The sequence below is a fragment of the Melitaea cinxia genome, chromosome 24 (assembly GCF_905220565.1).
Source record: "Melitaea cinxia chromosome 24, ilMelCinx1.1, whole genome shotgun sequence".
NCBI classification, from domain to species: domain Eukaryota; kingdom Metazoa; phylum Arthropoda; class Insecta; order Lepidoptera; family Nymphalidae; genus Melitaea; species Melitaea cinxia.
This window is the reverse complement of record NC_059417.1, coordinates 10,656,095-10,676,819: the sequence shown is the minus strand read 5'-3', so window position 1 is coordinate 10,676,819 and position 20,725 is coordinate 10,656,095. Positions and strand designations below refer to the sequence as shown.

General features: G+C 33.0%; 2 protein-coding genes across 2 annotated transcripts; one reads left to right on the top strand and one right to left on the bottom strand.

The window, feature by feature from the left end:
* On the bottom strand, positions 1-19,643 carry LOC123665403 (coactosin-like protein). The gene is made up of 5 exons (XM_045599716.1): positions 19,305-19,643; positions 12,219-12,301; positions 5,623-5,733; positions 5,259-5,388; positions 1-152 (listed from the first exon to the last, which is right to left on the bottom strand). The coding sequence occupies exons 1-5, from the start codon at positions 19,641-19,643 to the stop codon at positions 36-38; spliced, it is 780 nt and encodes a 259-aa protein (XP_045455672.1). The 3' UTR covers positions 1-35.
* LOC123665716 (origin recognition complex subunit 5) lies at positions 427-1,837 on the top strand. The gene has a single exon (XM_045599977.1). The coding sequence runs from the start codon at positions 427-429 to the stop codon at positions 1,816-1,818; it is 1,392 nt and encodes a 463-aa protein (XP_045455933.1). The 3' UTR covers positions 1,819-1,837.
* Positions 19,644-20,725: the final 1,082 nt, after the last annotated feature.

The window sequence follows — 20,725 nt, the reverse complement described above, 5'->3', positions numbered from 1 at the left end:
TTTGTGGTAAGGTAATTAAACATTTAATTTTTAATTCATAAATCCCTAACACCAGTACCGTAGTTGGCACCGCCCGCCCTATTTAGAGCTTCTTTGAATTGGTCGATGTCTATTTCAGCTTGATTCTCCAATTGAAGTTCGACTGCGAAATTCTGTAAAAATAGAAAATACTTTTTTATTATCATACCACTTTGTTTATTTATTTAAAGTGTACGAATAATTTAAGATGTAATAAGACCGCACCTTTAAAAATATAAGCTTGAAACCATCTTGAAACGAAACGAAACGCAACGCGCTCGTTAATTGCTCCAATGAACGAAAAGCATTTGCGACATATTGACATCTGTCAACGACTTTCGTTTGCAGTTGGAGAGGATGTCTTTTATACTTAAAATTTTATAAATTCCTATCTGAATTGAGTTAATCATGGAAGATATATATCGTAAACTGCCTTGCAGAGAAGAACAGCTGCATAATCTACTAGATTTTTTAGGCGACAGTGATGAACCTTTACCGGCAAGTTTGTTTATTAGCGGAAGTATGGCCACGGGAAAAAGTTTATGTTTAACAACAGTCTTACAATATTTAAACTACAAATATGTTTTTATCGACTGTATCGAGTGCTATTCACCGAAAATTATGTACGAAGCCATTCTTACGGGACTCATTGACGATCAGATCGATGTAAAATGCGATTCTTTGTGGGAATTAGTAAATAATCTCAACAAAATCGGCAATCAACTAAACTCTTACGAACCTGTTGTTCTCGTATTCGATCGAGCGGAGAGACTCCGAAACATGGATCAAAACATAATGTCTTCATTTCTACGTTTACGCGAATTCTGTAACCTCAACATTTGTACTATTTTTATAACGCATCTCATTTACGACAATTTTTACTTCAAAGTGGGCGCGCGGGAGCCGATAAAACTTTATTTCCCGAACTACAACAAAGAGGAACTGTTCAAAATAATTTTTCTTCATCAGAAGTCGTTCGTCCGTCATTTAACGAATAATCATGACGTTAATAGTGATATTAGAGATGAATTAGAGAGACCGGAGCTCTTCGCAAACTTTCTTAACGCATTCTTGAGCGTATTCTACCGACCGTGTCGCGATCTAATTGAATTACAACACATGGCGAGAGTAAACTTCGTGAAGTACTGCGAACCGATCATTAAGAACGAAATTAAATCAAACGATCTTTCTAAACTTTGGCGGCACATCGCTTCTATTTTAAAAACCAGTCTAGAATTACTGTACTTAAGAATAAACAACACTAAAGCCTCCACGCAGTCCCCAGACAAAGAAAACAGTGATGAGCTACAACCACAATGTTATAACTTTGAAAATACTTTAAAGGAAGAGTTACTTTCAACTAAAACTTTTGCACAGAGCTTTGAGTTACCTTACTACGCTAAGTTCCTTTTGATAGCTGCATATTTAGCTAGTTACAACCCACCCAAAGAAGACAAACGATTATTTATGAAGAATCACGGAAAACAGAGGAAAAAATTACAGCAAGTTAAAGCAAAAGCAAAAATCAGCGAGAAATTAAGTACACAACTAGGACCAAAAGTGTTCACGCTAGACAGGTTGCTGGCGATATTCTATGCTATATTGGACGAGAGAATCGGGTTAACGAGTAACCTTTTAGCTCAGATAGCAACACTGGTTGAACTTAAATTAATCGCAGGCAGTAAGGAAATTGACTTGGACACATCTAAATACAAGTGTATCATTGGTTACGATTTTATTGCTGCAGTCGCTCAGACTGTTGGTTTTAACGTCAGGAAATACTTGTATGATTTTATTTAAGTATTGAAATGTGATTTTATTTATTGTTTCTAATTTGTAATGTTAATAAAATGAGTATTTTAAATAGTGATTTTCATTTTAGATTTTAATATTTCAATACTGTAATATTGTTTTACTGATTATATGATGGTATTTAATGTTCTGAAATACCTATACAAAGTATAAAAGCATATTGAATTATAAATAAAACTAATGCTTCAAATTTAAAATGTTAACTAATGTCTAGAACCAACAAGACAAACCAGACCATAGATGTGTTCATAGTGATGTAGTCAAAAAGATACAGAAGAATTTTTTTTGTCGGCCATTTCAGATTAGCAACCAAATTTTTTTTTTGCAAAAAAGAAATCTTCCATGCGCGCTTCTAAGTATTCCAATTAAAAACTCCAATTTTGACAGGCGTTATTTTTCGGTTTTCATAAGACATTTCGATGCGGGCTTTCAAAAAAGTACTCGATTTTTTTGGAATCAACCTAATATATATTATATTATTAATCTATTACATATATTTTTGCACAATCTAATATTATTAATTTATTACATACATTTTTGCAAATCTATACTATATACAATTACACTACATATATATAATACAATACATTAATACAATTGGAGTGTCTGTTTATGATATTAAAATAACCGTTTTTTACTAAATACATATGGATACATATACTAAAAACACATTTTTTACAATTTTTCTCTGTCTGTCCGTCTGCCTGTCTGTTTGTTCCGGATAATCTCTGAAACGGCTGGACTAAATTTGACGGGACTTTTACTGGCAGATAGAGATAGCTGATGTAATAAGGAGTAACAGGCTACTTTTATTTAAAAAAAAAAAAATTATTTCCTAAGTCAACAAACAACTATATTTTCTTTTAATTCCACGCAAATAAGATAAGCAATGTGAAATTATCTAGGGATTAAATCTTTTAACAGTTGTGAGCAATATCGGTTATAAGCTTGATAAGATAAGTACCTACGTGAAACGATCACTATCTGTGCAAATGTGCAATAATATCTGAAATATAAAGACGTCATAAAGAACGGAAAGTTTTAACAGTAAAGGTGTTCAGTAGTGATTTATTACTCACAATAATTGTTTGCTCGCAAACTAAAAAAAAAACCGACTTCAATTGCATCGATAAGTGATAAAACATATGGATAGTCGAGTAAATACGCTTTATCAAAGATTACTCATAAATTAGCTTTCGATTAAAGTAAGAATCATCAAAATCGGTAAACTCAATGAAAAGTTATAACACTACGTAGGTCGACGAAAAAATAGTTCAGTAAATACGCATTATTAGATATAACTCGAAAATTACTTGTATGATGTCAATTAAAAAATTTATATGAGACCACATGTCACGCAACACCTTTCGATTAAAGAAAATTCATCGAAATCGGTCCACCCAGTCCAAAAGTTCTGAGGTAACATACATAAAAATAAAAAAGTACAATCGAATTGAGAACCTTCTCTTTTTTTGTCTTTTGTGAAGTCGGGTAATACGAACCGGCAATATTTTTTTTAATTTATTCAACAGTTTTACTTTACGAAGAAAAAAAATTATTGCATTAGACGCTTTTCGATATACCTACCTACATACTTACTATATGGTGTGGTTTTAGAAATGATACGTGATTAGACATAGGTAATTATTATTACTCAAAACCGGGAAGTCTGGCGCGAGTTTGGGCCTAGACCAGCAGTGGACTGCAATAGGTTGAACTGACTAACATGATTTTTAAACGAGAAGTTTTCTTTGAAGAAAAAAAGCAAAATGTTCTCAATTCGACTATTTTTTTTTTTTGTGTTGATCGTCCTTTCCTTACGCTGTACGTGATTTATTTATGCGTTTTTAACTAAATATGTATTGAAGATCAATCAGCTATATTTGTGTAGGTGCGGGTCAACGACCCCGCTTAGCTTTAACTTGAATATATCAGAATTGGTTTTCGAATTTTAAATTGTCGTTTTGTGTCCGCATAAGTAGTTATATTTGTACTATTTTTTATTTATTACTTAGCTGACTTGGCAAACGTTGTCTTGCCGCTAAACGCTATTTAAAAATAGGGGTTGAGGTAGAAGGGTAAAAATTTAGGATTGTGTGTATTTTTCAACGTCAAATCACAATAAAATAAAAAATAAATAATTTATCCAAAAATTAAAAAAAAAATTAGGGGTGGACTACCCTTAATTTTTAGGGAGATGAAAAATAGATGTTCGATTCTCAGACCTACCCAATATGCACACAAAATTTTATGAAAATCGGTCAAGCCGTTTCGGACGAGTTTAACTACAAACACCGCGACACGAGAATCTTATATATTAAATTTACGACCCAAGTGTAATTTAATACAATCACTTATAAATGCTGTTGTAATTTGATAAAAAATTACAAAGATATGAACTTTATATAAAAACAAATTGACTGTAGTAGATTGAGAAGTTAACTCGATATAAAATATAATTGAAGCTTTGTTTTTAGTTGCAATAAAATCACCAGATTATTTCACTACAAAAAAATTTACGAATCTCTATCATAGAAGTTAATTAAATTTTATGATTTAAATTACTAAAATAATATCCTTACATAACGAAAAATAATAATAGAATAGTCGTTGAAATCATGTAAATAAAAATTGAGTAATAAATTGTATTATCTTAATACGTAATCGCAAAACACACAAATCAACATTCCATATAACAATTTAAAACCGGAAGGATTTGGCATATAAATACATAATTTAAGACATAATTTAATTTATATAGTTTTAGAACAATAATTTAAGGATAGAGGTTTGCTAAGTACATTATTATATTTTTAAATTTAGAATAAATTTAAATTTACTGGACATTAATAAAGATAAGAATAAAATTAATAGATAATGTTAAGTGAAATAAATTGATTTTTTCGTAGATAAATAATTTGTAATCTAAAATTGCTAGATCTTTTCAACAAAATTTTCTTTAAATAATTTCTATAAGTTTGTTCGTAACAGATAGTGACGCTTTTGACGAAAACCCTTCGTCGTAACTATAACTTACATACAATAACATGTTTGACAAGGGTTTTAGTGCAACGTTATCTGCTCAATGTTTACAATTAGATGTATCAATTAGATTTTGTTGTAGAAATATTTGTTTCTACTTTAGGTAACTTTTGGAGTGCCTATCCTATCGAGTCTCCCCACCGTTCCTCTAAGAGCGCGTAAAGCCGACAGTTGACACACACAGGCACAGTTGACAGTTGTTTGTATGATAAAATCGTTTACCGATACGCAGTAGAGCCACATAATACATTATTAAGCTTCAATTCTTCTTCTGCATAGACAAGGGGTTTTTGTTCCAACAATGGAACATTTATACTGTTTCGAAATGATTTCATTTCCACATATTTAAATTTGTCACGAAACGGTTACTTCTGAATGATACTTACAGAAATTATATCCTTAATGATCGCCTTGTCCGTGGACATCTTGGCTCGGTTGATGACGGACACGTTGGGCCCCACCCACGTCACAAACATGAACTTCTTGCGCTTAGACATCTCATCGCCCATTTGCATCCTTATCAATAAAAAAAAAAAAAACATATCAGTTCCGCAGAAGTTTTTGAATAAAACGGAAATAAGTGAGACAAATAACAAAGGTCAATTATATACTAATTTTATAGATTTTTAAGCTATTATAGAGTCATCTTCTTAATAACAATGAGAGCGCAAGATCAGTTACAGGTACGGCGATTATAACCCTTCTATTTAATTCAAGCTTTGAAACCCAAGACTTATTATCAAGACTCACCTGAGGTAACCAAAAGCACGGTCGTCGTCGGAGAATTGCGTGCGGAACTCTGAAAAGTCGCTGCCGCGAGCCGAGCATATGATCCGCGCGCCTTCGAACTTGAACACCGCCCTGGAATTAAAAATTGCTAGAAAACAACTCGCAAGGTCAAAATCAAAAATTACTTTATTTAACAACTTTTAAACTTTCGCATTGCATTATTATATTTTAATGTTCACACGGGGATTAACGCGAACAAAATTTTTTAGCCACCAGCCGTGGTCGCAAGCAGACTCAAGTCTGAATCTGCCTGCGACCACGGCTGGTGTAACCTGGCCGAAACGTCAGACCTCAAGGTAATATATTTTACCTTAAAAAATTTTGTTCGCGTTAATCCCCGTGTGAACATTAAAATACTTTATTTAAGGACGCTATCACATTTTAACTCGCTCAAGATTAGGTATTTAAATCGCAATACAATAACATTTACGCGTACGCACACATTGATACCGCTATCTGCTCGATTTTGTACCGACGTAACTAATCTTGGTACTTGAAAGTATTAATTTTTAATTTTACTGATATTGATTAGTAAATTTAGTTGTAAATTTAAAGTCGAACTTGGTAACTGTTACAAAGTACCTACTATTCACGGAACCTCTCCCCTACTCTGTTTATGACGATGTCTTAAGGCGTCAGGGTATCTACTACTCGTTCGTCGTACTATACAATAAAATATAATAGATAATAATACGCTTATTTTTATAATTCAAAATCACATACAATTTTAAGTTATATAATTATAGTTTTAACATTATAATAATATAAACATAACATATTTTACGTAAACAATCTATACAAATAAATAAAATTGGAGTGTCCTTTTGTTAAATTAAAATACTCCTTTTTACTAAATGTATACGGATGTATACACGGTCCATACACCAAAATAACATTTTTCCAATTTTTGTCTGTCTGTCTGTCCGTATGTTCCGGCATATATTTTATATTTCTTATTGTATTCTCTGAAACAGGTGGACCGATTTTGACGGTACTTTCACTGGGATATATCTTATGCAATAAAGAGTAACTTAGGCTACTTTTATTTTAGAAATTTATTTATTTTATAACTCGGCAAACGGAACAATGATGATGATGATGAATGTAAATTAAAATAAAATAATTTTTAACAAAAAAAACCGACTTCAAACAGTAAACTTCAACAAGTAAATACTACAACAACCTGACTACAATACAAATACAAACACCACACACACAACAAACAAGTACAAAAAATATTATTAGATATATCAAAACAATAACAGAATAATAACAGTATTCATACTAATTTATAGTCAATGAAACAAATTATGAAAGAAAACTGAATACAACTTACGAGTAGATACTAGAGTAGTTATTTTTTTACTTAGCACCGACTTCAAAATTATAAAATGTTTATTAAATCATTTCTGATTAACTAAATCAAAATACGAATTACTTTGTACTAAGTAAATTTATTTTTCACTTTTTAGTTTCCTGTTTGAAGTCGGTTTTTTTTGTTAAAAATTATTTTATTTTACAATTATTAGTGATGGGTAGATCTAACAAGGATGCTTTTTCTCTTGTGTCGGGGGTCTGGAAACATACACAATACACAAGCACAAACACCCAGATCATGACAAACATCTTATATGACCAATACAAATGTCTGTCCTGCGCGGAGATTGAACCCACTAACGCCAGCGCAATAGCCAGTGCTGTGACCGCTGCGCTAACGCGTCGACATACTATGAGTTAAGTTCGCTATCAGGTGTACGTAATAACAACCTGGACTGACAGCCAAGCGTGTTCTCTGAGGCTAGGTTGAGAGAACCACAAGGATTAACAACTAGACCGAAAATAAATATTTGTATAAACATAAATAGCCACTCCGAGCGGGAATAGAACCCGCGACCGTCGGTGTTTAGGCGCCGCCGACACGGCACATGCACCATTATATCAAAGCGGTCGTCAAACAGCAAAAGGTAACTGCTGGAAATTGTTGAGAAATTCCCTCGAGTGTTTATGGGCTCCATCATCAAACCTGGTCCTGCGACACAGATGACCACACAGCAAGTAATTGCTATAAATCGTTGAAAAGTTCCCTCGATTATCTTTCGTCTCCATCATCAGACTGTAATGGCACTTGTAACTTATATAGGTGCAAAGTTCTCATCGATAGAAACGAATTAAGTTCAAACAGCAGGTAATTGCTATAAATCGTTAAAGAGTTCCCTCGACTATCTTTTGTCTCCATCATCAGACTGTAATGGCACTTATAACAAATACAGGTGCAAAGTTCTCATCAATAGAAACGAATTAAGTTCAAAAAGCAGGTAATTGCTATAAATTGTTGAAGAGTTCCCTCAACTATCTTTCTTCTCCATCATCAGATCGACTCCAGACTTACCAGACGTACTTAATGAAAACATGATCAAATTTACTAGTCACCCGTACGATTTTTGAAAGTTTCCCTCGATTTCTCTGGGATCCCATCATCAGATCCTAGTTTCCTTATCATGGTACCAAACTAGGAATATCTCCTTTCCAACAAAAAAAGAATTATCAAAATCGGTTCATAAACGAAAAAGTTATCTCCGAACATACATTAAAAAAAATATATATACTGTCGAATTGAGTAACCTCCTCCTTTTTTTAAAGTCGGTTATAAAGAAGACAAATTGCGAAGATTACTTATTATTATTGATTATTATATATAAACCAGATGCATAGCAAAGACAATCGATTGTGAAGATCTTGAGTTGCAAAGTTATAGATTGCGTGGGAATTTGTAAAGTATCAATTTCGTCCAAGCACAGTATACACAAGGAACTCATTTTTTACGTAATTATTACTTGCGCTGAAGCGATACAGCCGCGCTTCCATGAGCGCGTTTCGGCGCGGAATGACGAACGACGATGGTTCACTTGTAAAAAATGTATGAAGAAATTTGAGAGCGTTTCTTATTTTTCTCATAAATGGAAATATTATTTATTTTTATATAAAATATCTAGCGCTACGCATAGAGGACTAAATAAGCAACAATTTCTTAGTGTATTTATTTTTTTTAGTGCAGTGTATTTAGCTATAATGGTTCCTATTCAGACCCGTCTTTTTTTAATTTTTTACGATTTCTGTGATGGTTAAACTGTATTTGTGTGAAAAGTTTGTATGGGGCTATAGAATTTTTATGGTGTCACTCGGAGATGAATATATTATCTTTCATTTGAAACCAAGATATCCTCTCAGAGTGACTTCTAATTAATTTAAATGGTACGAGAAAAACACTGATATTTGTGGAAAAATGTGATAGCGTCCTTAAGTAGGCGTCAAAGGCTCTTTTCAATTATATTACATCGTCATATTACTAAATAAAGTTTTATATAATTAGGTATAGTTAAAAATGAAGCTACCAACGATTGGGAATGTAAATTCTGCAGAAAAGAATCTGTAAGAAACTCTGCAGTTACTCTTTTTAAAAACATGGCAGACCACATCTAATACAATTATGGTAATTTGTATTTTTACACAAATTGTCTTACGCCCGACTATCTTATCCAAGGGAAAGACTTATATAGCAAAAAAAAAGGCTCAAGTAATAAAAGTAGTATGAAAATTCTATGTATGTATATGCACAATTCCAAGACCAAAACGAGATATTTATACCCATGGCATAATTATACAAAAATGGGCCATAAGCGGCAAATTGATCTGCAACCGTTAGCGTATTAGATAAGGTCGACCAATTAATTGATTTAATAGTGTTTCATTTTAATTGATTTAACCATACAATAGACCTAACACTCTAATAAGATTGTAAAAACAAACTTACGTGTTTTTTGTTAATTGATTACCAATCTTGGTTAAATCTTCGTAAATAAGTTAACCCCAGAAGACCCTCAAAAATTACTAGACTAATCATTAAGGGGGTATTGGGTATAAATACACAGACCGAAGATGGGCAGCAGCGTTTTCGGTGCAACAAAGCCAGCCCTGCGGTCACCAACCCGCCTGCCCAGCGACTATGGGCAAAACACATGAGTTCACGCAATTTTTGGCGCGAACTTGTGGAGGCCTATGTCCAGCAGTGGACTAAGATAGGCTGATGTGTGGTGAGTATTATTAAGGAGATCAGTGTAGAGATTAAGTTAAAAATTGTTACGACAATACTTGTGGAAATTTGTCTTGAGCTTGGTATTCATACTCGCGTAATCGAGATAATTGGCTACACAAACTATTAATTAGGATTAGACTAGTTAGCCCAAAGTCATAGCTCGAAAACCTATATGCGGATTTATTAAACATTTTAATGTACTTTTTTTTCGGATTTCATCGCGGGAGGACTCCTCTGGTGACCATGGTAGCTGTAAAGTATCTGAAACGTCGGGAATTTTAAAAAAAACATAATAAACTGCGATAAAATTCGAAAAAGATGTTTCATTATAATGAATAATATTCGCGTAAACATATAGAATACTTAGCCTTTTTTTTACTTATATTGTAACTAAATTTCGCTCCCGTTTTTGCTTGAATCGCGTTTTTTTTTAACCGTTTGGTTGACATGAGACGGTGAGATATTTAATTAGCCTTAATTATCAAAATAGATTTCAGAGAAATCATTATTGAAACCTGACTACCGAGAAAAACACGTTCAAACAACAGTTTCATTACCAGTCTAGATCATTTTCCATTACGTAATATTTTTAAACTTATTCCACCGTTTAACTGTTTAGCGCGACTTGGTAAATACGCCTCGGCTTGAAAGTACTTTTACTGCGCTTGCTACAGTACGTTGCTTTTTGTTGCTCGTCTAGACGTTACGCTCGCCGCTAAAAATGCTCTACAAATTCTGTAGTGTTTTCTGATTTACTGTTCTCTTGTTGTTTTCAAAGCAATTCTTTCCTTTTTCATATTGTTTGGATAATAAAAGAGTTTTTATATTAGAGTCTCAGAATTAAGTGTTATTGCAAGGTTAAGGGTTAAGTCTCTTTTTAATTCTGTTTTATCTTACGGAATAATTTATTTGTATATTATTTATTGTAGGTAGACTGTTATAGATTGAGAACCAGATAATGAATTTAGATAATAAGAACGGATGTCTCGTACATTTTTCTTGTAGACATTTTTACTCTGTGCTTCTAAGTTTTTTTGGTATTTAATTAAGTAATAGACAGTTCTTGTTGTTGTTATTGTTGTATAAATGACGACATTATCACTAAAAGACCGATCTTTTCAGATAACTTTAGGTAGATGACCCTCTCTTACCCGAACATTTGGGGGGGGGGCAACAAAATTAGGAAACCATTTTCTTTTTTTAAATATGGAAGTCTAATTTCTAATTTGTGCTGACAATGACAAATTTGTAACAAGAAGAGCGAATTCAATGTCATTTTTATTATTTCTCTATCAAAGGTTTCGTTAACAAAGGTATGTTTGATAGTTTATTTATTATTATTAATAATAGTTTATTTATTATTAGATTATAGCGGAATGTTTGCTCTAGAAACAGAGAATTTTAACATTAGCCACCTACGTAAAACATGGTAGGTTCTGTCTAGACCATGTAGTAATCACTGGTCCTTTTACGACTTGCCATATTCGTGACTCTATTTGAGTGGGTCGAAATTGATAATATTAACGGGACAATGTTTAATGCCATCTTCCTGTGGGTCAGATTATTTGATATCATAATTTGTATTTTTTTACTTTTTCTGCGATCAAATTTAAGGGTCTTAGCAGCCCTGACAGTCATAAGAGGTACATATATTCGTCAGTAACCATTACAAAAATGACGAATTAAAATTCGTCCAATATAATTTGGAACATTTTCATAAAAATATGGCTGTGCAGTTACGTCAGCAAAGAATATAGCCACCTCCTCTCTTACCGTGGGTGCCGTAAGAGGCGACAAAGGGATAACACAGTTCCACTACCACCTTGGAACTTATAAAGCCGACCAATAGTGGGATAACACAATATACAGAAATAGGTACACAGACCGAAGACGGGTGCTTCGGTGCGACAAAGCCAGCCCTGCGGTCATCAACCCGCCTGCCCAGCGTGGTGACTATTATGGGCATCACACATGAGTTCATGCCATTTTTGGCGCGAACATGCGGATGCATATGCCCAGCAGTGGACTGCGATAGGCTGATGTGTGTGTGTGTCATAAAATTGGTATGTAATGTAACTTATGTTCTATGGCTGGCAATTATAATGAATATATCTGACTAGCCCATTGGCGCAGTTTGCAGTGACCCTGCTTTCTGCTCCGAGGGTTGTGGGTTCGATTCCCACCCTGAGTCTGGGTGTAATATAAATATTTATCTATATATTTATATATGTATTATTTATAAGTATGTTTATCGAAAAAAAAATTTTAGCTATATACCAGTCGGCTGTTACCTATAACACAAGCATTAAGTTGCTTACTTTAGGAACAGACGACCGTGTGTGTATTGTGTAAATATTTATTTATTTATTTATTTATTTATTTATAATCATAATAAAATCGTTTTGTATACACATGTAAAGGCGACGAAGACAAAACAGAAGTGGAGTGGAAAGGGGAGTCTTACCATTCTGTGGGTGAGTTGTCTGACCTCACGTCTTCGTACGCCGCGCGTATCGTATCTCGGTCCAGACCCGTCGTCATGGTGACCTGCGGCAACACGAAGTAACAAAATAAATATCATATCAATTATCTTTACAACATAAGAAAGAAAATTAAACAAATCAATAATGGAGTAATTTTGACGACGTTAATGTAATGGTCACAGCATTGGCTTGCGGTTTATGCTTTGGTGGTTGCGGATTCGATCCCTGCAGATAGAATACTCATGTATAAGTCATACAGGTGTTTGCCGTGATCTAGACGTTTGTGCTTATTGTGTGTTTCCGGACCCCCTCCCCCGACACAGAAGTATAAATCCTAGTGGGGGCCGTTGAATGTGAGGCGTTAATTTATTTATGTTCTAAGATCACTATAAATTTTTACGGTTTTCAAAAAAAGAAAATTCTCAATCCGACTGTATTTTATTTATTTGTTTAAAAAAAAATTCAAAACTTTTTAATGAGTGTGTCGATTTTAGTGGTTTTTTTTAAACGAACGCTCTTGTTTGTCATGTGGTCCCATTCGATCGTGATCGAGTAGTTGTTGTGAGTTATCGCGTTGTTAATTATTTTTTCGACTATTATTTGTATATATATATATATATATATATATATATATATATATCAAATCAACACAGGTAATATCCCGTAAAAATTTACAGTCTGTAGGATAGATTTCCACGCGTAGTCAGTAACAAACTATGTAACTAGTTACATAATAATAATAAAAAAGTCTAACTGACTGCATCTGTCTAAAACATTCTTCTTACTATTTGATTACTTTTTTTGTTATCTGTACCTATATTAAAATGTTTCGTTTTTATTTACAATCTAGTGATAATCACTATCTTAATAAAGATGATTAAACGTAATCGAGAACCTAATCGAATTATCGTTTAAATCGATGTCATGAACGAATAGTAATTACATTTCTTCGTAGCGAAACCATTAGCATGGTTTTAAATCATTAAAGATTACTCGGAATCGATGGTGCTGTAGCGGAAAAAAATTATTTCAGCCAAGTTTAAAAACTAGGGCCTCAGTGAGACGATTTTTTTTTTGGATTGTTCTTGCCATCAATGTAATTAAATTATTTATCAATTAGTAATAATATTGTAATTACTAAATAGTTTAAACAGTTGTCTAGCAGTCTCGATTAAAACGCGAGTTATGTTAAGTACAAGAAAACGTAACAGATTATTCAAAACTAATTTTAAAAATATTTTAGTAAGTTTTATTTCTACATAACATATTAAAATATGAACCACAACGTGACGTATTTTTAAAACAAAATTTCATAACAGCTACTGGTTTTATACAAGATTAATAATTTAAACTAAAATAATTAGGTTTTAAATACGCATCATAAAAAAAGAAAAAAAAGGGATCAAATAAAAATAATAAAAGAAACATTTTTTTCATAACATTTTTCATTAAATATAGTTGCGAGTCATTCCCACAACAAGTATCTACGATAACTTATTGGGAAGACTCAGTGTAACTTATATTGTAAACAGATTTCATGAATAAAGATATTGTTATTATTATTATTAAATATTCATCGCACAGAATAAAAATATTTAAATTACTGTCGTAAAAATATATTAAATCGTATGTTTGAATTGACGGCAGCCCTAATAGTAATTAATAGAAAAAGAAGAACACATGTTTTCGCGATATTGCGACCTAATTTGGGCTCTCACGTCGAGTGATGAGAGAATGCGTGTAATATAATTATCTGTTAAGAATTTGCGGTACATTGTCGGTAGTTTGTTATACGTAAAAAAAGTACCCTTTATGGACTAACTAGTTTTTAATTAATAATAAATGATCTATGATATCTATTTACTGTAAAATAATCTCGTTAAAATCTGTCAGATTTTTATCAGAAACTCGCACAAACAGAACTCCACATTATCTGTCAAATATTTCTATTCACGATCAATGCAGATAAAATCTAACAGTAACTTATGTGTAAGATAAATATTATTAACAGACGGTGTAACAGGACCTGAGCGACATTTTTTATTATTCTTAAATAACCGACCCGCGAACTTGGTACCGTCATATTTTTTTCTTGAATATATCAAATTTTCTTTTCAATTTTCTTTAGCACTAACGCCGAGTTGCACGAAAAGAAATTAAAATTTAAGTAGTGATTAACCTAATTTAATCGCAAGAATTGTATGAAATTCTTCTGATTAAATTAGTTTAATCTCTACTTAAATTTTAATTTTGTTTCGTGCAACTCGGCGTAAGTCCTAAAAGTAACTAAGACAAAAAAACCTAATTGACGCAGTTATACGTGTACATACATTTCAACGATTCAATTTTTTAAATAATATAAATTTAATAGTTTCATACATAATCGGCCAGATGTCTGTTACCCACGTCAAAGATTTTTTTGCTCTACCAATACTTAGAAAGTCGATATAACCGTGTGACATTCATTCCTCGTCTTGTCGGTAAAATATTGATTTAGATGACAATAAAAACTATTACTTATTCGTGATTTAAGAAACATTATTTTCATGAAGCGGTGTTAAGAGAACAACATAAGTTGAACAAATTATTTTCAGAAAATATGTCTGTCGCTTGGTTAAATTGGTGCTTGTTGTTTCCCATTTAAATTTGGTCGAGATCAGACAAGTGCCTATTTTTGAATTATCTCTAATAAGACATGTTTAATTGATTTTAACTACTTTCGTTACATGTTGTATGATGTTGTTAACAAATTGAAGTCGGTTTTTAACACATTTGTTATCAATGTAATAAAATATTAATAATGTAAAGTTAAGAATAATTTAAAGAATAAGTAGCAAAAAATATATGCATGCAAAGTAACGGATAACAGCTAGTATTGCTACTGTAACACTCAGTAGTTTGTCCTTATCTGCGCACAGTACGCCCCCTTTCACTCGTACGCAAAAAACGTAATTTCTTCGCAATTAGCGACTTTTAATAACAAACGCGAGTCGGGAGCGAGCTTAAAGATAACGAATGTATTGTGTTAAAAATGAAAGAGGTTTTACTTGTTTTTTTACTGTTATAAACGTATTTTATTCTTTTACTGTCAGTTTTTATAATCTATGTCTGATTTAGATTACTAAAGACAGAGTTTTGAGTTTAATCTTCATACGAATTGTTTCACAGGATATAAGAATATAGCAAGCAAAATGGGAGATAGAGTGGCCATTATTGACGAAGATTTTTAATATTTCATACATATGACGAAATAAAATAATTAGATAATACCTTGACATTATTTTTAGAGTGACGTCAGTTTCTTGTCGTTTTTAACCGACTTCCAAAAAAGGAGGAGGTTCTCAATTCAACTGTATTTTTTTTTTATGTATGTTACATCACAACTTTTGACCGGGTAGACCGATTTCGACAAATTTTCTTTTAATCGAAAGGTGGTGTGTGCCAATTGGTCCCATTTAAATTTATTTGAGATCTAACAACTATTTTTCGAGCTATATCTAATAATGCGTTTTTACTTGACGCTTTTTTCGTCGACCTACGTTGTATTATACCGCATAACTTTCTACTGGATGTACCGATTTTGATAATTCTTTTTTTGTTGGAAAGGAGATATCCCTAGTTTAGTACTGTGATAAGGAAACCAAGATCTGATGATGGGATCCCAGAGAAATCGAGGGAAACTCTCGAAAATCCGTAATAACTTTTTACTGGGTGTACCGATTTTGATAATTTTTAATTTAATCGAAAGCCTAGGTCTACGTTGTATTACTTGTCGATGTAATTGAAGTCGGTTTTTTTTTTCGTTTGCGAGCAAACACAATTATTTTAACCGGAATCTACATTCGAAACCCGTGGTATCGGGGAAATAACGAAAGAAATCGAGGTAGGCAGTTTCGAAGGTGAGAAAGAAGATGAGATAAAGAATAAAGCAGGGAAAACATGGACTAGAAGAGTGATAAATAGAGTGGAGTTGAAGGAATTAGAGGAGGCCTTTGCCAAAGGACAGACAGGCCGTGTTTTGTTGATGTCGACGACATGACAGAGTCAATAGATTAAGTTTAACATTATTGCGGTTTATATTATACATTCCAAACCATTGGTAGCTTACACTAGTTTCAATTCAAAAGTTGTACCCAAGTAAAAATATTGTAAAATGTTGATTTTAGTATGTCGATATAAGTTCATTCAAATAAATAAGTCTGACTTTCTATACGCCAACTTTATTTCAATTGGTTTGGATTTTAATTAAACATATCGACATTTTACATCACCTCACCTCAGCCTATCGCAGTCTACTGCCCGACATAGGCATCCACAAGTTCGCGTCAAAAATGGCATGAACTCATGTGTTTTACCCATAGTCACCACGCTGGGCAGGCGGGTTGGTGACCGCAGTGGCTTCGTCGCACCGAAGACGCTGCTGCCCATCTTCGGCCTGTGTATTTGGAAGTCAGCAGTTGGATGGTTATCCCGTATCTTCGGCCGGCTTAAAAGGTTCCACGATGGCAGTGGAACTGTGTTATCCCTTAGTCGCCTCTTACGACACCCACGGGAAGAGAAGGGGTGGCTATATTCTTTAATGCCGTAACCACATTAGGTAGAATTTTTCATCGCCTATTTTTTACTTTAAGAATATAATTTCGAAAGCCATTTTGATGAATGATTGTATTAAAATAGCGGGATTTATTTTCTTATAGATAGTTACAGACTTAGTTATTTAGTTAGAGAGTTTTATAGTGAAAACATATAAAAAATTATAATAACAACGACGCGTTGGCGCAGTGGGGGGTTCGATATGCACACATGACAATTGTATGTAAAATATCTATAAATATCTATAACTTACACACAGTCGTTTGTCCCTAAGTTAAGCAACTTAATGGTGTATTTGTAATAGGTGACAGTCGACTGCTACAGCTACATATTTTTTTTTGTTACACAAACATTCTAATAATACTTAATTATATAAAATATATATAACACCAAGAATCGGAGTGGTAATCAAACCCACACCCAATGGAGCATAGAGCTGCTCCAATGGGCTACTCAAATACTGATTGTGTATCTGTGTTTTTGTGTTGAGTTCTAAACAGGATTAATATCCCTTTGAGGTCAGTTTAGTTTGAGGCGTTTATGGCTAGGCTCTAGATTAAGAACCGTCATTTTGAAGTTAGATAGGTTAGGGTTATTTTTTTTGTAACGAAACCATGTCGCTAAACGGTCTAATTTGGAAGTTAGATAGGTTAGGGTTGTTTTTTTTTTTCTTTTATGGAACGAAATTATGTCGCTAAACGGTCTTATTTTGAGCTTAGATAATTCGACGGTTCTTAATCTACAGCCTTACCGCGTTTATTTAATACTTGCAACACACTTCTGTCTCTCACTTTTGTATCTTACGACTTCTATACTTCTATACCCTGTTTTTTTTCGCTACGGACTAAATTGACACATGCAAATGTCAATTTTCGAAATAATGATACCAGATTTTTAGTAATAGCGTTGTACTTACGATACCGGTTTTATGAATCGTAACTTTTTACTTTTCCCACATAATTTTATTATTATTATTTGACGAATCTTTTAAAAAATCATGGTAACTATGGAGCATCACAGATAAAAAAAAAATCTTTTCAATTTTAATTACTCATTATACGTAGTAAATACAAAATTATTTATTTTTTGTTAAAGAATACGCAATAACAAGTTAGAAATCGGTTGATAGACTGTAGCTAATGCCATAAAAAAACGAAAACATGGCGCTATTTTGAATACATGGCATTCGTCCTTCAACCTCTGAAGTGTTTGAATGCGCCCGTTGTAGTATGCGATTTCACGTGTTATTTGTTTCCTTTTCCTTGAGTTTGTTTGTTTTGTTTGTTGAAGTGAAACTTCGCTAGGTTACGCGTCACATTTTTCGGTTACGCGTCACATTTTTCCGTTACGCACCATCTTTTTCTTATCTTTCAATCTACCACGGTTGATTCGAATGGAGTTTTTACTTGGTTACTGAATCTTGTGGAATGTAAACAATATATTTCATATTTCAGTTACCATAAGCTATTAATAACAAAAATATATAATAACGATAACATGATAGTAATAATTCTATTACAATTAATGAAATGCTGTTATAATCTTAGTAGTGATAATATAAAATGAAATAATTGTATTATTTGTATTCATGTCTATGATAATAAAAGCCTTTTGTTAAATTTTATCAAATTTAACTTTAATATCCAATTTCTGTAAAGTTGAATATAGTAGATCATTTTTCGAAAAATAAGGTCATAAAGAAGTTTCACTTCTTAACTGTGTACACAAGTACATGAACACATTTTTTTGTTACGTTGTTTATTTTTATTGTGTTGGACGCTCAGCCTTCAACTTTGTCGCGTAAACGCGATGAAGAAAACTTTTCGCCAAGAAAAAGACATAAGAATATTTCTTTCATCGAAAGTGAAAAAAACATGGTAATGAACGCGTACAAATATGTATACCCCGAAAAGAGAACAGAATCTCCAACCGAATCGCCGAAGAAAAACGAATGTGTTTTAAAAACTGTTGAAATACGATACGAACTGACATAAACGACAAAGACAGCATAGGCTGAGATAGATAGATCTCCATGATATCTCCATAACCATTGGTTTCCGATTGATGGCAGTGTTACCTAGTGTAACTCTCCCTCCACTCTCTACCCTCCATCCCCCAAAACCCCATAATTCTGTAGTTCTTAATCTAAGGCATAGCCTTAATTTGCATGTGATTACTAAGATTAATAAATATTAAAAAAATAAGTGTGCTTCATTTATCATATCTATACATTAGCCACACAGGTACATATATAGATATGCCTATAGGTACATTACGGTTGTCGTCACATTCTAAAGTTTTAAAGATACGTTTTTGTAATTATTGCTGAAAAACGATACTCGATTGTAAATTACGTAAAGTTACGGTAGTGGCATATCACTATTAATGATTCGCAAAAAACTAGCAACACCGCTTATGTCAATTTAGTCCGTAGCGAAAAAAAACAGACTATAGCTAATGTAAAAGTGACAAACCTTAGAAGAACAAGAAAAACCAGAATGACAAGAGTCTACATCTTGGACATCGTCGCTTTTAACAGATGACTCTTTCCCGTCTTTAACGATTGTGTATAATTCATCAACTCTGCTCTTCAGAATTTTCATCTCATTGCTCAACTTCCTTCTCTCAGTTGTTGCATCTTCTAGAAGTGTTATCTTCTCGGCGAATTGATTTAAAATCTTTTTCATATCATCAACGTTCTTTGTTAGTAAATCGAATTTATTTATAACATTGTTTTGACTGTTTGATAGCTTGTCGATTTGATTCTGTAGTTTTGTGTATTGTTTATCTATTCGATCGGTGTCCAGGTTCATTTTGTAATATTTAATAATTGTACATAATTTATACTACGTATCTGATTTTACTTTAAACACAAGATGATTGGTAATGTAATAGCATGCTTTGACGTTTAGTGGTTTTTAATTTTTATGACAGCCATATCAAGTTTATATTACCTACTTCTTGTAACAGAACTGTTTAAAAAAGGTTTTACGTTTAATTACGCTTTTATATTTTGTGTATGTGTAAGTATAGAGTTATTGTGTATAAGTCTCTTTAATGTATTCTTTTATTTAATCTTCACTTTACGTGACATTGACAGACAAAGAAAAATTTAAAATTGGAATTTTAGTATCGTGTAATTATGGCACTTATTTTGAAATCACAGATAGACGTTTCAATTTTATTTATATAGATGTATAGATTAGTTTTAATAAACACGTCACCACGCCGCAGCTATTTATAAATATCCGTTGTTTAGCTACTCGTCCAGTTATTCGGTTTACAGCGGAAACGACCAGTTTATTTACTAAACTAGCGAAAGACTGGAATTTTAGTGATATTAATCTAATTTTGTTATTTCTCTTTTTATTGAAATGAAATGAAAACATTTATTTCGCCATAAGGCACATACACATAAAAGTCAAAAATAATATCATTTACAAAAAAGGAAACAAAAATCTATCATCATCATCATCATTACAGCCTATACAGTCCACTTCTGGACATAGGCCTCCACAAGTTTACGCCAAAAATAACGTGAACTCATGTGAATTGCCCATAGTCACCACGCTGGGCAGGCGGGTTGGTGACCGCAGTATTGGCTTTGTCGCACCGAAGACGTTGCTGCCCGACTTCGGCCTGTGTATTTCAAAGCCAGCAGTTAAATGGTTATCCCGCCATCGCTCGGCTTTTTAAGTTCCAAGGTGGTAGTGGAACCTTGTTATCCCTTAGTCGCCTCTTACGACACCCACGGGAAGAGAGGGGTTGGCTAAATTCCTTAGTACCGTAGCCACACAGTACAACAATCTATACAAATAATAAAATGGTAGGAAAGTCAAAACTGTACATTGAATATTTTTTTAAAAGAATACTTGAGGTGTGATCTACAATCGGT